Source organism: Notechis scutatus, chromosome 3, assembly GCF_049901735.1.
Source record: "Notechis scutatus isolate UNSWTSFEM ecotype Mainland chromosome 3, rNotScu1.2, whole genome shotgun sequence".
Lineage (NCBI taxonomy): Eukaryota > Metazoa > Chordata > Lepidosauria > Squamata > Elapidae > Notechis > Notechis scutatus.
This window is the reverse complement of record NC_142011.1, coordinates 5,457,019-5,474,340: the sequence shown is the minus strand read 5'-3', so window position 1 is coordinate 5,474,340 and position 17,322 is coordinate 5,457,019. Positions and strand designations below refer to the sequence as shown.

The 17,322-nt window shown below is 42.7% G+C and overlaps 1 protein-coding gene across 1 annotated transcript in view; it reads left to right on the top strand.

The window, feature by feature from the left end:
* Positions 1 to 16,573, top strand: part of HELZ2 (helicase with zinc finger 2) — a 62,461-nt gene extending 45,888 nt beyond the window's left edge. The window contains exons 12-21 of the mRNA XM_087959145.1: positions 1,658 to 1,843; positions 3,157 to 3,304; positions 4,090 to 4,206; positions 6,433 to 6,628; positions 7,774 to 7,908; positions 8,780 to 9,001; positions 10,780 to 10,936; positions 12,729 to 12,896; positions 13,617 to 13,745; positions 13,912 to 16,573. Coding sequence (XP_087815271.1) covers positions 1,658 to 1,843; positions 3,157 to 3,304; positions 4,090 to 4,206; positions 6,433 to 6,628; positions 7,774 to 7,908; positions 8,780 to 9,001; positions 10,780 to 10,936; positions 12,729 to 12,896; positions 13,617 to 13,741 — 1,454 coding nt within the window. The 3' untranslated portion in view covers positions 13,742 to 13,745; positions 13,912 to 16,573. The remainder of the gene's footprint in view (positions 1 to 1,657; positions 1,844 to 3,156; positions 3,305 to 4,089; positions 4,207 to 6,432; positions 6,629 to 7,773; positions 7,909 to 8,779; positions 9,002 to 10,779; positions 10,937 to 12,728; positions 12,897 to 13,616; positions 13,746 to 13,911) is intronic.
* Positions 16,574 to 17,322: the final 749 nt, after the last annotated feature.

Below are 17,322 nucleotides of genomic sequence, written 5' to 3'. Positions count from 1 at the left end.
TCGCCGCATAGTGACCACATGGACAGATGTGCATGACAATTTATCCCCAACTTAGTCCTTCAGATCTTCCAAGGATGACTTCACCACCTTTGTAACTGACTCCATCTACCTTGCTGTTGAGTTGTCTTCTTCCCTTTCATCTTTCTTCCATGTCTTAAAGGATCTTGATCTTTTCATTGATTGAGAGATTATGTGTCATCAAGTCAGTTTTGACTTTCAGTGACCACATAAATACATTTTCTCTGGTCCTTCATCTACAGGTAATCCTCGACTTACAACCATTTGTTTAGTGACCGTTCAAAATTACAACAGTCCTGAAAAAAGTAACATGACCAGTTTTCACATTTATGACCATTGCAGCATCCCAATGGTCGCAATCAAAATTCAGTAGTTTCTGGCAACTGGCTCATATTTATGATGGTTACAGTGTCCTAAGGGACATGTGTTCACTTTTTGTGACCTTCTGACAAGCAGTCGAATGGAGAGCTAGATTCACTTAACAGCTGTGTCAAGAAAGGTCATAAAATGGGACAAAACTAATTTAACAACTGTCTCACTTAGCAACCAAAATGTTGGGTTCAATTTTGGTTATAGGTCGAGGACTACCTATATTGCCCATATTGCCATTGTGACTGAGTCACCCATCTTGCTGCTGATCATTTTCTTCTCTTTCTTTCCACCTTTCTCCACTTTATGGACTTCTCAAAGAAATCTCGTCTTCACACTATGTTCCATCAAGTCAGGTCAACTCTCAGCAACCACCTAGATAGACTCTCTCCCCCCCCCCCGATGATCTGTCCCCAACCAGATCCTTCAGCTCTTCCAACGATGGGACCATCGCTGCCGTAAGTGAGACCATCAACCTTGCTGCAGGCTGTCCAATTCTTCTCTTCCTATCCACTTTTCCTAGCAGATGGACTTCTGGACTCCTCAAAGGAACTCTGTCTTCATGATAGATTGATTGTGTGCCATCCAGTCACTGTTGACTCTTAATGTCCACATAGTTAGGTTTTCTCCAGTAGGATCCATCCCCAAACTGGTTCTTTAAATCTTCCAATGGTGTGCCCTTCACCACGATAACTGATTCCATCGCCCTTGCTGCTTGGCGTCCTTTCCTTCTTTTCCCTTCTACCTTTCCCAGCAGGATGGACCTCTCAAAGGAACTCTGACCTCAAGTTGATTGATTGATTTTGGCCCATCAAGTCATCGTTGACAGACATACGTTTTCTCCAGGAGGATCTGCCCCCAACCTGGTCTTCCAATAATGCCTTCATCTCCATTGGAACCAAGTCCATCCACTTGCTCCTATCACCCTCTCCTCTTTCCTTCCATTTTTTCCAACATTTTGGACTTCTCAGAGAAACCTGGTCTTCACACTGATTGACTGATTTTGTTCCATCAAATCAACAATCACATAGATAGATTTTCTTTCCCCAATCTGGTCCTTCAAGTCTTCCAATGATTTGTCCATCACCACTGTAACTGAGTCCATCCCCTTGCTGCTCTTCTCTTTCCTTCATTTCCCCAGCATTAGAACTTCTGTGGAGAACTAGCTATATTTAATTGACCCTAATGTTCTGTGGAATGAGACTCTTGATCTGATCTACCTTGTAAGGCTGACAGCAGCCTCTTTGGTTTTGTTTCTGTATTTGTTCAGGCACTGGGAAAACCGTGGTTGGTGCTCACATCGTGTACTGGTTTCACCAGCTCAATCAGGAGAACAATGGAAACTCAACTCAAACTGGGGTGGTGTCACCACAGTCAACCAAGTGTCACCACTCCTCATCCAAGAGCCACGTTCTGTACTGTGGACCTTCTCACAAGTCGGTTGATGTTGTTGCTGGTAATCCATTTTCTCCATTGAAAAAATATTGTTGGGGCAGAATATTTGAAACTGAAATAGATGTGATTTTGCTGTGGTGTAGATTTGGTTGGAATGCAGCTAAGCTGAGCTCCTGTTCTCCAAATAAAATCTAGCTTTTGATTTCCTTCATGACAACATTCTTCTCCAATTTCATCTAAAATTACTCCTCCTGCAATATGTCCTATAGTGAGGTGCCAAAATTGGACAATTCTCTTAGTCAATCTTAGAACAAAAAACATAGACTAGGTGTCAGGGTTCCGAGTAACAAATCCACAGCAAATGAAACTCTGAGGCAGGTAGATTCCTCAAAGAATAAGTTTATTGGATATGTCATATTGGCACAGGCTGGTGAAAACTGGCTCTTGAGTATTCCCTAATTAAAAGTAAATGTTTTTCACTTTCTCAAAACAATTAGTCACATGGTCCAGTCAGGATACCGTCCAGTTGCTAGACGACTCCAGACCCCTCCTTCCGAGCACCTGCAGAAATGTCCTTGGTTCCCAAGAGAAAGTATTTTGCTTTGACTACAATGCCCCAACTATATTCCCCCCTCCCTGTCCCTCTTCTCCAGTGTGTCAGCGCTGAAATCTCAAAATGGCCTTAGTCAGACCAGCTTCAAGGTTAACAATAGGGCTAGAAGGGACCTTGGAGGTCTTCTAGTCCAACCCCCTGCTCATGGCAGGAGATCCTATAAGATTCTGGAAAAATGGCTGTCCAGTCTCTTCATGAAAACTTCCAATGATGGAGCATCCACATTACTTAGAGGCATCTTAAAATACAGGTAGTCCTTAGGGCCACAATTTGAGCTCAACAATTTTGTTGCTAAGCAAGACAGTTGTTCAGTGAGTTTTGCCTCATTTTATAATGTTTCTTGCCACAGTTGTTAAGTGAATCACTGTGACTGTTAAGTTAGTAATACAGTTAAGTGAATCTGACTTATTCATTGACTTTGCTGGTCAGAAAGTCTCAAAAGGTGATCACATGATCCTATGACAATGCAACCTCATAAATACGAAGCAGTTGACAAGCATCCTAATTTTGATCACATGACCATGGGGATGCTGCAACAGTTGTAAGTGTGAAAAATGGTCATGTCATTTTTTCAGTGACTTCAAACAGTCACTATATGAGTGTTGTAAGTTGGGGACAACTTGTAAATAAATAAATGATATATAGAAAAGCTATCCATCACTGTTTTATGGTTCTTTCTAGCTTGCCAAAGAGGCTGCACCTTGCAAGATCCAGACAGGATAAATTATTCTCAAGCCAACAATGTTGGTTTCTTTTTTCAGAAATGCTCATGAGGATTTCTCATGATTCCTTGAAGCCTCTGAGGGTCTATGGATATACAATTGAGTCAATGGATTTTCCTTATCCTGGCAGCAACCTCCAGTTTTCTTCAAAAGCTCAGCGGAACACAAAATCGAAACCAGAGATCAGGTTTGAGTTTAGGGCTGAGTTTGTCTTATAAAATGGGGTTCAGTTGGTGTTGCTAATATTCACTTTAAGGCCTGTATCTTGTAAAGCAGGAGTCTCCAATCTTGGCAACTTTAAGATCTCTGGATTTCAACTCCCAGAATTCCCCAGTCAGCCACTTCCATTTATATATTTGGGTATCTGTGTGCGCTTGTCCATTGTTTTGCTTTTCCTTCCTTCCTTCCTCCCTCCCTTCCTCCCTCAATCATCTCTCTGCTTCCTTCCTTCTCTCCTCTCTTCTTCCTCCTTCCTTCCTCCCTCCTCCCCCTTCCTTCCTTCCTTCCTTCCTTCCTTCCTTCCTTCCTTCCTTCCTTCCTTCCTTCCTTCCTTCCTTCCTTCCTTCCTTCCTTCCTTCCTTCCTTCCTTCCTCAGATCTGCTGTTTTTGTTTGACTCAACTTCCTCTAATTAAATCAATAAACAAACAAAGGCAATTAAAATTTTTTTAAAAGCACACCAATAAAACAGTCCAGAGAAGCAACCTGGCCTTGAGGCCCCTCATTCCTAGCCTTAGCTAAAATGGCCCAGTTCATGAACAGCTGTGCAGAAAAAGTCTGATGTTCTACATCAGATTTTCATAACCTTGGCAACTTTTTAAAGACGATAGATAGCCAAGTTTAGATTTATGGGAGATGAAGTCCATACATCTGAAAGTTGCCCGAGATTGAGAAATATTGTACCTAAGGGGTAGCTGTTCATGCACGGGTGTAAATATTTTGGCATTTTGTTTAAACTAATCCTTTCTGTGCAGGAGTATCACGTTGCACTATCGGATCCGGGGAAAAACAAATCCTTACGCGGAAAAGATCCTCCGGTTTGATGAACGAGTGAAACGTGGAGAAGAGATCACAGAAGACGAAGTTGACGGGTGAGATAGAAAGGGCTGCCAAGCCTGATATGGAGATACCTCAATTTTGCCACAAGTTTCCTGAGCAACCTAAGAGAACCAGTCTGTTTATTAGTTAAGATGCAGACCTAGAAACATGGAGTTCAAGTCCCATCTTAGGCGTGAAAGCTGGCTGGGTGACTTTGAACCAGGAGACTGAGAGTTCTAGCCCCGCCTTAGGCATGAAAGCTGACTGGGTGGATCACTAGTAGACATTGAGTTCTAATCCCACCTTGGGAATGAAAGCCGGTTGGGCCAGTCATCAGGAGATGGTGAGTTCTAGTCCTGCCTTAGGCATGAAAGCCACTTGGGCTAATTACCAAGAGACTGTGAGTTCTAGTTCCGCCTTAGGCATAAAAGATGATTGGGTGACTTTGGATCAATCACCAGGAGGTAGAGAGTTCTAGCCTCATCTTAGGCATGATAGCTGGCTGGGTATCTTTGGGCCACTTCCTATCTCAGCCCACCTCACCGGGCTGTTGTGGGGAAAGGAGGAAGGAGTATTGGGTATGTTTGCTACGTTGAGTTATTTATAAAAATAATCAAGGCAGTGTATTTGTGTGTGTGTGTGTGTGTCTATGTTAGCTGAGTGGCTCAGACTGGGTGCAGTACAGGAGTCTTGGTTTCTGTCTGTGTGAATAGGACAGGGAAACTTAGTTCCTAGTTCTCTCTCAACCAAAGGGACTTGGGCTGAGTCCCCCCTCTCCCCACTTCTCAGCCCATCCTACTGTGCAGGATTGTTGTTAGGAGCAAAACAGGAGGCGAGAACCCCACATAGGACCTTCTGAGTGAAAGGAGGGCTATACATTTAATGCAGGTAGTCCTTGACTTATGACAGCAATTGAGCCCAAAATTTGTATTGCTAAGTAAGGCATTTGTTAAGCCCCATTTTATGACCTTTTTACCATGGTTAAGCAAATCAGTCAGTAAGTGAATCATACAGTTGTTAAGTGAATCTGTTCCTAGCAAGGTTGCAAATGACAATCCCCCTATTTATGATGGCTGCAGCATCTCGGGGGTCACATGATCGCCTTTTGCAGCCTTCCCAGCTGGCTTCCCACAACCAAAGTCAATGAGTGTTGTTAAGCCTGGATTCCCAACGGTGTTAAGGAAAACAAACTAAACAGAACGTGCAGCGAAGTCAGATAGGAAGACAGGTAAATGTGTGAGATAAGTTTTCTAGTTAACACGCAGTAAAATACAGATACGCTTGTGCTATCAAGAATATAGTTTATTCCATTTAAGAATTATAGCATAGTCAAATAAACGGTCCATTAGTCATATATCAATTTCAGTCAAGTCTTGTCGGGGATACTCTATTTGCAAAGTCCGTGTTGAATAGCCAATGTCAGTTCACTTACAATAAATCAGTCCAATCTTTTTACTATCTCTCCATTGAGAAAAATCAACACTCCTTCTTCTCTCCCTGTTTCAGCAAGAACGCAGTCATCAATCCATTCAGTAATTAGAGATCAGTAGGCCGAGAGAGAGCGAGCTGCAATTGCCTCGCTTCTGATATAGTGCTTTACAACCACACCCTTAATTACATTCTTGCAGTTAAAGTTACACACACTTTAACTAACAAACCATGATACCATATTTATTATTTTTACCCAAACCAGTTAGGGTAAACAATGTTATCCCTAACAAGTGTAACTGAATTAGCTTAAGAACTGTGGTGATTCACTTAACACCCATGGCAAAGAAAGTCATAAAATCACACATGACTCATGTAATTGCCTTTCTGGTCACAAATAAAGAATTTTTAATTCTTTATTGCAAATAATGAATAATAGAATTGGAAGGTACCTTGGAGGTCCTCTAGTCCAACCCGCTGCTCAGACAGGAAAAAACTTTCTAATCTCTTCTTAAAAACCTCCACTATTGGAGTATTCACAACTTCTGGAGGCTTGTCATTATACTGATTAATTGTTCTGTCAGTTACAACAATTGTGGTTGTAGTTCGAGGACTACCTGTACCATAAAGAGAAAGAAAGCACAGCGCATAACTCTTCTTCCCCAGTCCTGTCTTAGCCTTGCCTTGAACAATGTGGAAGGGTAGATTAATTTCCCCTTTCTCAGAGTCTCACTTTACTTTTAAATCAAGTTTCTAGCCCTGTGTGAAGCTGGTTTGAAGTATGCGAGAAAACCATGGAGAGTCCGGAGGATCCACTTAAAAAATAAGGGATTTCTTTTGTGGACTGACAGGTACAAACGGCTGCTGAGCAAGGCACGAGGGTATGAACTGCAACACCACAATGTCATTCTTTGCACATGTTCCGCCTCTTCATCCAAATTCCTCGTGGAGCAGCTCCAGGTCAAGCAGCTTCTGATCGATGAGTGTGCCATGTGCACGGAACCTGAAACACTCATCCCGTTGGTGAAATACAAGAGGATTGAGAAGGTGAGCTGATGGGGGGGGTGTTGCCCTCCAAAGTACAGGTAGTCCTTGACCACAATTCAGCCCAACATTTCCATCATTAAGTGAGACAGTGGTTCAGTGAGCATTGCCCCACTTTACAGCCTGTCTTGCCACCGTTGTTAAGTTGAATCACTGCAGCTGTTAAGTTAGCAATGCGATTCTCAAGTGAATCTGCCTTCCCCATTGACTCTGTTGGCCAAAAGGTTGCAAAAAGGAGATCACATGACCCCGGGATACTGAAACCATCAGAAATGTGAACCAGTTGCCAAGCGTACAAATTTTGATCACATGACTGTGGGGATGCTGCAAAAAAATATATTGTTGCTAAACAAGGCAGTTGTTGAGTGAGTTTTGCCCCATTTTATGGCCTTTTTTTTTGCATTAGTGGTTAAGCAAATCCCTGCAGTTGTTAAGTGAATCATGCAGTCGTTCAGTGAACCCAGCTTCCCCCATTGACTTTGCTTGTCAGAAGCCAGCTGGGAAGGTCGTAAATGGCCATAAATACATGTGAGTTGCCAATGCCCCAAATTTTGATCATGTGACCATGGGGATGCTGTTAGTAAATTAATAACATGGTTGTTAAGTGAATCTGACTTCCCCATTGTCATTTGTTAAGTGAGTTTTGCCCCATTTTACAACCTTTCTTGCCACAGTTAAGTAAATCACTGCAGTTATTAAATAAACACAGTTGTTAAGTGAATCTGACTTCCCCATTGACTTAGCTTGCCAGAAGGTCGCAAAAAGTGACCACATAATCCCTTGACACTGCAACCGTCATAAATACAAGCCAGTGTTTGATGACCACAAGGGTGCTTGTAATGGTCTTAAGTGTGAAAAATAGTCATAAGCCAGGTTTTTTTCAGTGCTGTTGTAACTTTAAAAGGCCGCTAAACAAATTGTTGTAAGTCGAGAACTACCTGTATATGACCCTGAATCTGAAGCCACAACTGTTCCTGGTTCTTGCACCTTGTTGAAAGCTGGCTGGGTGACTTTGGGCATGGCTGGCTGAGAAATTCTGGGAGCTGAAGTCCACAAGTTTTAAAAGTTGTTAAAAGTTGGACACCCTTGCTGTAAGGGATTAGGAAGAGGAGAGGGGTTGATTCTGAGAACATCTGGTCTCCTTGCAGGTTGTGTTGTTAGGAGACCATATGCAGCTGAGACCTGTGGTCCACAGTGACTTCTGCAAGAAACTTGGGATGGAGAGGTCTCTCTTTGAGCGCTACCATAAGCAGGCTTTGATGCTCAACATCCAGTATCGCATGGTAAGAATTTCTCTGCCAGGAAGTACAAACATAATGCCACCCTAGAAACCAGGAGACAGTGAGTTCTAGTCCTGTCTTAGGCACTAAAGCCCATTGTGTGGTAGGCTGATCAATAGGAGACAGTGAGTTCTAGTCCTGCCTTAGGCACAAAAGCCCACTGGGTGACTTTATGCCAATCACTAGGAGACAGTGAGTTCTAGTCCCATTTTAGGCACTAATGCCCACTGCATGACTTTAAGCCAATCACTAGGAGACAGTGAGTTCTAGTCCCATCTTAAGCACTCGAGCCAACTAAATGACTTTAGGCCAATCACTAGGAGACAGTAAGTTCTAGTTCCATCTTAGACACTACAGCCAAATGCATGACTTTAGGCCAATCACCAGGAGACAGAGAGTTCTAGTCCTGTCTTAGGCACTAATGCCCACTGCATGACTTTAAGCCAATCACTAGGAGACAGTGAGTTCTAATCCCATCTTAGACACTAAAGCCAACTAAATGACTTTAGGCCAATCACTAGGAGACAGTAAGTTCTAGTTCCATCTTAAGCACTACAGCCAAATGCATGACTTTAGGCCAATCACCAGGAGACAGAGAGTTCTAGTCCTACTTTAGGCATAAAAGCTGGCTGGGTGACTTTGGGCCAGTCACTTTCTCTCAGCCCAACCCATCTCACAGGGTTGTTGTTATGGGGAGAATAGAAGGTTTATAAAGTATGTTTGCTGCCTTGAGTTGTTTATAAAATTAATAAAGGCAGGGTATAAAAATAATTAAATGCATAATTGAAAATAATGTTTGAAGTTGTATAACTGAACAGAACAGCAACAGTGGTCGAAATACCTTGCATGAAATAAGCATCTTTTAACTCTGCAGCACAAGGATATCTGCCGGTTTCCTTCCGTGACCTTTTACAACAGTAAACTGATGACCAGTCCCCAAATCATTCGTGGAAGCAGCACGCTCTACCACCGTAGCGAATTTGAGTGCACCCCCATCATCTTTGGCCACATCGAAGGAAGAGAGAGGTCCCTCGTGGTCTCCACGGAAGAGGGGAACGAGAACTCCAAGGCCAATCTGGAGGAAGTGCAGCAGGTGGTGAGTAAGCCTGAAGAGTAGGTAATTCTTGACTTACGTCCACAGTTGAGCCCAGCATTTCTTTTTCTTTTTTTAAAAAACAAGTTTTATTCAATTTTTCACATGAATTACAAAACAAAAAGGCTCTTTTCAGTGGACAACATATTTTCGCGTCACCACTTTTACATGCAAATATGACAATAGCTACATATTCATTTTTTACATGCAACTTCCTATCTTATCCAATTTTTACTTAGTTCTATTATTACCTTTTCCATTCCAACTTTTACAGAAGAAAAGAACAAACAAATTGATCCTGGTCTCTGCTATTGGTCTCAATCTAAACATCCTCTCATTTCATTTCAATTATTTCAAATATATTTATTTCCTAATTTCACAGGTATTCCCCTTTTTAGTTACCTTCTTGAATCTCAAATTTTTAATCCCCCCTTCTTTTTCCTCTTCTTTGTGGTATTCTTTGTGTTAATTGTCTATTTAAGATGGAGTTGAGCCCAACATTTCTGTGGCAAAGCGAGACAGTTGTTAAGTAAAATTTGCCCCATTCTACGATCTTTCTTGCCATAGTTGTTAAATGAATCACTGCAGTTGTTAAGTGAGTAAAAGCGATTGTTAACTGATTCCAGCTTCCCCATTGACTTGGCTTGTCAGAAGGTCACAAGTTGGAAGACAAGGATTATATATATTTAATTGTATTATTATTGTTAGCATTGTGCAAATAGAATGTTGACCCAGTCAATGCATTGTCCACAAAGTATGTATGGATGTTAAAGGAAAATACCAAATAATATCCCAAGACACTACAACTGTTCTAAATATGAACCAGTTGATTTTGATTACATGGGCATGGGGATTCTGCAATGGTTGTAAATGTGAAAAATGGTAATGCCAGGTTTTTTTTCAGTATTGTTGTAATTTTGAATGGTCACTAAATGAACTGTTGTAAGTTGGGGACTATCTGTAGAAGTTTATTTATTTATTGTTAATTTTTTATGCCAGTCCATTTCCCTTATAAGGTGTCTGTGGCTGGCTTATGGATCAGTTCTGTAGGCTGAAGTCCAATCCTTGTTGACTTCCAAGTTTTCTAGATCATAGCTGAGAACAAGGTTTCTCTCTCCAAGGGGAAATCCCCTTCAAAGGTTGCCATCTGTAGACTAGGCTTTCATTAAGACAGGTGTGGGGGAGAGTTTACCTGGGCTCCCAGTGCATTGCTATCGCCCTTCTCAAATGTTTGAGGTCTTATTCAATGAAGGAATTGTATTTATTATCGTGAGCTCCTTGGTGCTGTCTGAGCTTGATTAGTTTTTACAGACGTTTGTGATCCAACTAGGTAACATTATCAATGCTAGAAGGGAGTGGGATTTGTGGAGTGGAAGAGGAGGAGGAGGACTGTGGAGTTCTCGGTGCTCTCTGAGTTTGGTTATTGTCTTGCAGACATTTCATGACCCAACTAGGTAACATCATCAATGCTAGAAAAGAATTGGGTTTGCTTCCATTCCAGCACTCATTCACATCTTTCGAACACTGAACTTTTAAACTGAGTGGGTGGGGAATATGAAACATGGCAAGAGTGAGGTTTTGAGCCAGCCCACATTTGGATTGGCTCACCAGCAGCTACTTGGGCAAAGTTGAGGCTTGCAGTCCATGTTATCTAGAAACTGGGAAGGAATAATAGCTCGCCCAGTTCTCTGGCAAAGGGACCTGTTGATTGCAAGACTTTCATCTCGAACTTCCGTTCTTGGTTAAGTCGGAGCTTAAGGTCTCCATGCTTTTTTTTCTAGGTGAGAATTGCAAAGCAGCTGACCCTGGATCGAACCACCAGACCGGACGAGATCGCCATCCTGACAGGTTATAATGCCCAGGTCATGGAGATCAAGAAGCAACTCGCTCTGAATGGCATGCGAAACATATCCGTTTGCACCATCATGAAAAGCCAAGGTAAGGAAGGGATACGTCGCTAAGCTGGATCCAATTCCCGCTTGAAAATATTGACTGGGATCCTCTTGCAAAAACCTCTTTTACTTTTCTTTCAGAGTACAGGTAGTCCTCAACTTACGACCACAATGGAGCCCGAAATTTCTGTTGCTAAGCAAGATGGTTAAGTGAGGTTTGCCCATAACAAAACAATCCCTAATCCATGGGACCCTAACATGCCCCGTCTTCCCGTCCTGGTAGGTCTCTCCCCTATTACATGTAGCCGGCCCACCAGGACAGGAAGTCAGGTGTGTTAGGGGTCCCGTCAATTAGGGATTGTCATATGGGGGGACCACAAAACAGGGCTTTCTCGGTGATGAGGTACGGTTAGCCCCACCCTGCTGCTTTCCAAAAGACCCTAAAAACATGATTTTGTCAGTGGGTCTGAGGACCCCGAATGGAGACGGAGACCATCAAACACTGTAGCTGATTTGATTGTGTTGTTGCTGCCATCAGTTGTGGATGGGGGTTTTCTCAACAGCTGTATTATATGGTGGATTTTTAAAATGTTTAAATGTTGTAAGCCAGGGGTGTCAAACTCAAGGCCCACGGGCCGAATCCGGCCTGCAATGTGGTTGGATTTGGCCCACGGGGCCGTTTTGGAGAACGTAAGGAGATGGCCTGCGTCACTTCGGCCCGGTCTATCCAATGCAAAGAGGAAACATGCCAGCAGTTTGGGGAGTGGGGTCAAGCTGGCCACGCCCACCCAATCCCCCCCCCCCTGTCAATCATAGCCCTGATGCAGCTCTCAGTGAAATTGAGTTTGACGCCCCTGTTGTAAGCTGTCCTGAATCAGAATAGTAGAATAACAGAGTTGGAAGAGACCTTGAAGGTCTTCCAGTCCAACTGTCTGCTCAAGCAGAAAATCCTATACAGTTCGTCCTCAACTTACAACCACAATTGAACCCAACATTTCTGTTGCTAAGTAAGTGAGTTTTGCCCCGTTTTATGACCTTTCTTGCCACATTTGTTAAGTGAACGACTGCAATTGTTAAGTTAATAGCACGGTTGTTAAATGAATCTGGTTTCCCCATTGACTTTGCTTGTCAGAAGGTTGCAAAAGGGGATCACATAACCCCGGGACATTGCAACAGTCATAAATATGAGTCAGGTGTGAAGCATCCGAATGTAAATCACCTGACTGTGGGGATGCTGTCATGGTCGTAAGTGTGGGAAATGGCCATAAGTTACTTTTTTCAGTGCCTTTGTAACTTCGAATGGTCACTAAATAAATTGTTGTAAGTCGAGGACTACCTGTAACATGATTGTTAAGTGAAAGTTGGTCCCCCATTGATTTTGCTCTTCGGAAGATCGCAAAAGACGATCACATGACCCTGAGACATTGCAACCATCATAAATACGAATCAGTTGTCAAGCATCTGAATTTTGATCATGTGACCATGGGGGATGCTGCAATGGTTGCGTGAAAAACATTGATAAGTCACTTTTTTCAGTGTAACTTTGAACAGTCAGTAAATGAATTATTGTAAGTCAAGGACTACCTGTACCATCCTGGTCAAATGGCTATCCAATCTCTTCTTCAAATTCTTCTCTTATCCAGTGTTGGAGCACTCATAAGTTCTGGAGTGAACCCATTCCATTGACTAATTGTTCTGTCAGGAAATTTCTCCTTAGTTCTAGGTTGGTTCTCCCCTTGATCGGTTTCCATCACTTAGGTGTGAGTTGGGTGGCTGTATAAATGTGTTTAATTCATAAGTAAATAAATAAAAACTTGGTTCCATTTTTTGTTTATCAGGCAGCGAATGGAAATACGTGATAGTGTCCACGGTCCGCTCCTGTAACCGGGAAGAGATTGATGAAAGTCCCACAAGGAGTTGGGAGAATAACCGTCTAGGCTTCATAGCAGATGCCAATCAGATCAATGTCTGTCTCACTCGGGCACAGGAAGGCCTCTGTATTATAGGTAAGCGATAACCTGCTTCGCAGGAAGAGTGGCTTGATTCACACTGTATTCTAGGCCAGGCTCCAAGGGGACTGAGCTTTAGTAGTTTGGAGGAGGCCCACCATCACTGTAGCATGTTGAGTCAACCAGCCCATTACATTAAGGTGGAAGGTGGTTTACAGGTAGCCTTGTGATTACCCGAAGTTTGTTCTTGAACTGGTTGATTCTGCCATTCCGGAGACCACAAACCTCTTATCACATCATCCCAAGGGCAATGTCCCTTGGAGCTATTCCACAGTTTTGTTTTGTTTTGTTGTTTTGTTTTGTTATTTTATACTTTATTTTGTTTTGTTTTGTTTATTTTTTATTTTTTTATTTTATTTTACTTTATATTATATTTATTTTATTATTTATATCTTCTATTATTTTTATAAACAATTCAAGGTGGTGGATATATGTATTACTCCTTCCTCCTCCTATTTTCCCCCACAACAATCCTGTGAGGTTGGTTGGGTTGAGAGAGAGGGAGAGGGACTGGCCCAAAGTCACCTAGTCAGCTTTCATGCCTATGGTAGGGCTAGAACTCACCATCTCCTGGTGACTGAGTCAAAGTCACCCAGTCGGCTTTCGTGCCTAAGGTGGGACTAGAACTCACCATCTCCTGGTGATTGGCCCAATGTCTTGGTCCATTTTGGTCAAATAAAACCCTTCCTTTTCCCTGCTTTTCTCTCCTGCTTGTAGGAAACAAGTATCTTCTGGCGATCAATTATGTGTGGCGGAAACTTCTGGATCATTACTATAAGAATGGATGCCTTACCACGGCCAATGCAATTAAGATTAAAAAGAGGACTAGTCTTCGCCCATAAGAAGGTATGATGGGAAAAACCCCTTCTTTCTTTTTAATCTCCTGGGCATGAAGACCATGCCTAATTCCAGGAGAAGGGATTTACCAACACTGACCCAAAACCAGGAGCCTTGTGGCTAAGGACATGTTGCCAGGAAAAAATAAAAGCTACAGCACGACTTACTTTTTCAGGATCCAATCTCAGAGGAGACTCTGCCTTTTTCGGGGATGAAAAAAAAAGGCCATCTCTTGATACATTTTAGCATTCAGGAATCTTTTAGAAAAGCAACTTCAGTTGGGGAATTTAAGAGATGCGGTCGAAGAATGAAGCGACTGGTCCATCACAAACCTGCGAGGAATGCTTGCAACTCGGAGACAGGGGAAAACTGCCGCCGAAGAGCAGGGCTCCGGCTGCACTTTTCAAACCAGATCTTTTGAAGGAAGATCAAAGTCCTCATCTGCCAATCCCCCCCCCCAAAAAAAAATCAACAAAAAGACAAACTGACTCAGCCACCCAACGCAATGCAAATGATTCCCTTCGATCTCTGACCTTGGAACGCTTTTTTGTATACATTTTAATATATATATATATATATATTTTAGCCTAGTTAGATTTTACTTGAAATAGTTTCTTCGTGCTAGTTTTTTTTTTTTTTTTAATGTGCTTTTAAAAAGAAACGAAAACTTAAGAACCACAGAACTGGGGGTGCCTTCTTAAGCTTCGTGCTGTTTGATCTAGCAAACCCTTTGGGCTGAGCCCACGAAGGGGAGCGGGGTGGCCCTTGCTCCAGGTCGCTGTGTTTTTCTCTCTCTACCTTTTTAGCCAAAATGAGATCGTCACCTCTGCTGGCCTTGAACAGGATCGGGAAAAACTGGGTGCGATGGCGTCTTAGTGAGTTTTGATGGCTGCAATTGGGGGGGGGGAGGGGGGAGAAACTACCACCAAATCATCTTAGGCGAACTCAGTCTGATGAGCGTTGGTGGTGATGAACCCCACCCCTGCTTATATGTAATAGTGCCTAGTGAAGCTCAATGAACCGTGGACGCGTTCACACAAAGTGCTTATCCAAGTCAGTAGCAAAGCGAGGATTTGCACAACGGGCCACACCTTTTTTTTTCTTAGCTTTAACCTTAATGCTGTAAGGAAAGTGTGGTTTTATTGCAAAGGGTCGATCATTAGGCAACCTCCAGAAGTTTTGGACCTGAACTGCCCCAAACTCATGGGTCTTTGGTGCTCTTTCAGCTTGGTTGTTTTCTTGCAGATGTTTCCCGACCAGACTAGGAGCATCATCAGTGCTACAAGGAAGTGGGGTTTGCAAAGTGAAGGAGGAGGAGGGGCCCTTGGTGCTCTCAAACTTGCTGGTTTTCCTGCAGAAGTTTCATTACCCAACTAGATAACATCATCAGTGCTTGAAGGGAGTGTAGTTTGTGGAGAGGAAGAGGAGAAAAAGGGCAAGAGGAGGAGGGGGAGGAGAAGGAGCGTGGGAACCTTGGTGTTCTCTGAGCTGGGTTGTTTTCTGCAGACATTTTTATTACCAGATTAGGTAATGTCATCAATGCTAGAAAGGAATGAGAGCAAATCCCACTCCCTTCTGGCACTGATGATGTTACCTAGTTTGGGTCATGAAACGTCTTCAAGAAAACCACCAAGCTCGGAGAGTACCAAGGACCCCAAAGTCCTTCTCCCACTCCTCCTCTTCTCATTCCACTCCACTCCCTGTTAGCACTGATGATATTAGCTAGTTGGGTAATGCAACGCCTACAAGAAAATCACCGAGCTCAGAGAGCATCAAGGGCCCCCTCGTTTCAACCCTGATATTCTCCTTTATTGGCACCCAACTCAGATCGGCAAGGGGTTGTGGACATTATAACCAGGGCTGCTTTAGAGACACCTCAAGGGCATCAGGAGTATCATTTGTCCTTGTGTAAATGTTACAGCTGCTGCCCTTGTTTCTACCCGCATCCATGTTGTAGTTCCAAAGATCTGGAGGATACCGGAATACTTCTCTCTGACCAATATGCATTGCACTTTAAAAAACAACAACACTGGATTGAATGTATTATTAAGGGCGGGGAGAGAAATGAGTGTTCCCCTCCCACCTGATCACAGATCTCAACAATCTTTCAAACGCCTGCTTGAAACTAGATGCAAACCTGGATTTAGCTGACAATTGCAAAGCAATTTGGCTGAATCTGGTGAAGGGGAATCTCCGATGCATACATCACCCTAGTTTCAACCCAGAGCTAGTTCTAATATATTGTATGATAATGTAATATACAAGGGCAGCTGGGCTCCTTTTACAATACTAACAATGTGTGAATGTGTGTAGCAACGGTTGCTGTATTATCCTTTTGTAGTTTTGCAACTGATACTGTTCCTTTTTTCCTTGCCTTTGCATCTAATTTATTGCAATATGTGGAATTACGGGGGGGAGGTGGGGAGAACACCTTAGAATTCTGCATAGAACTTGTCTAGTTTTAGACATGCTGGAAACTTAGCATATTTCCCCCTCGTTTTTTTTCTCCTTTTGGCTTTATTATCAGGGATCTTGATAGCAATGAAGGGAGACTGAGGCAGCCCTCTTTCTCCGCTCTTCTACCTCAGTGCTCTTAAATGTGAATGTTTTTAAAAGTTTGTGCCCTTGCGCATCCTGATCCACTTAATTTGCAATACAAGTCAGATTTGGAAAGAAAAATCCATATTTTCATAAAGAAAGCACAGGTTAGTCCAAAGACACAGCCAAACTATATTGAGCCAGCTTTCGAACTGTGAACATTCCTATCTTTGCTTTACTAAATGTCTTGTGTGGGCCTACGAAAGAAAAAGAAAGAAAGAAAGAAAGAAAGAAAGAAAGAAAGAAAGAAAGAAAGAAAGAAAGAAAGAAGAGAGAGAGAGAGAGAAAGAAAGAGAGAGAAGAGAGAAAGAATCACTTTACTAAAGAAAAAAAAACCTGTAATTCCCATGCCTACTTTGTTACATTAGTCCTCAAGAAACTTCTAATCAAAAACTCTAATTCTGCTATAACTCTAATTCTGCCTGCTATAATTCCCACACCTAATTCCTTGATTTCTAAAGCAGAAGTCCCCAACTTTTCTGGCTTTGTGGACTGGGTTGGTGGGGAGGGTGCAGAGGTGATGGTTCTGCGTGAGCGGCCAGCATGTGCATGTGTGCACATGCAGCTCCCTTTGGGTGAGCCGGGTGCATGTGCGCCTGCCACAATGGAGTGCACAAGCTTGCCCATTGCTCGCGCCAGTAAAGTACATGCATGTGCTGGCCATTTCCCTGACCTGGTTGCAATCCCCTAGTGCCCCACTGGTTGGGGATCCCTGTTTTAAAAAACTATAATCCCCACACCTACTTCCTTAACCGTTAGTCATCAAGAAAGAGACTTCTAAAGAAAAACTATAATTCCCACCCCCTTAGTGTTAGTCATCAAGAAAGAAAAAGAATCACTTCTATCTAAAACCTAATTCCCCACGCCCGCTGTCTTAGAGTTAGTCAGAAAGGAAAGAAAGAAAGAAAAAATTTCTAAGCAAAACTAGATTTTTCATGACTGTTTGCTTACAGATGCTTTTGTTTGCCCCAGGCAATTAAGTAGTTTT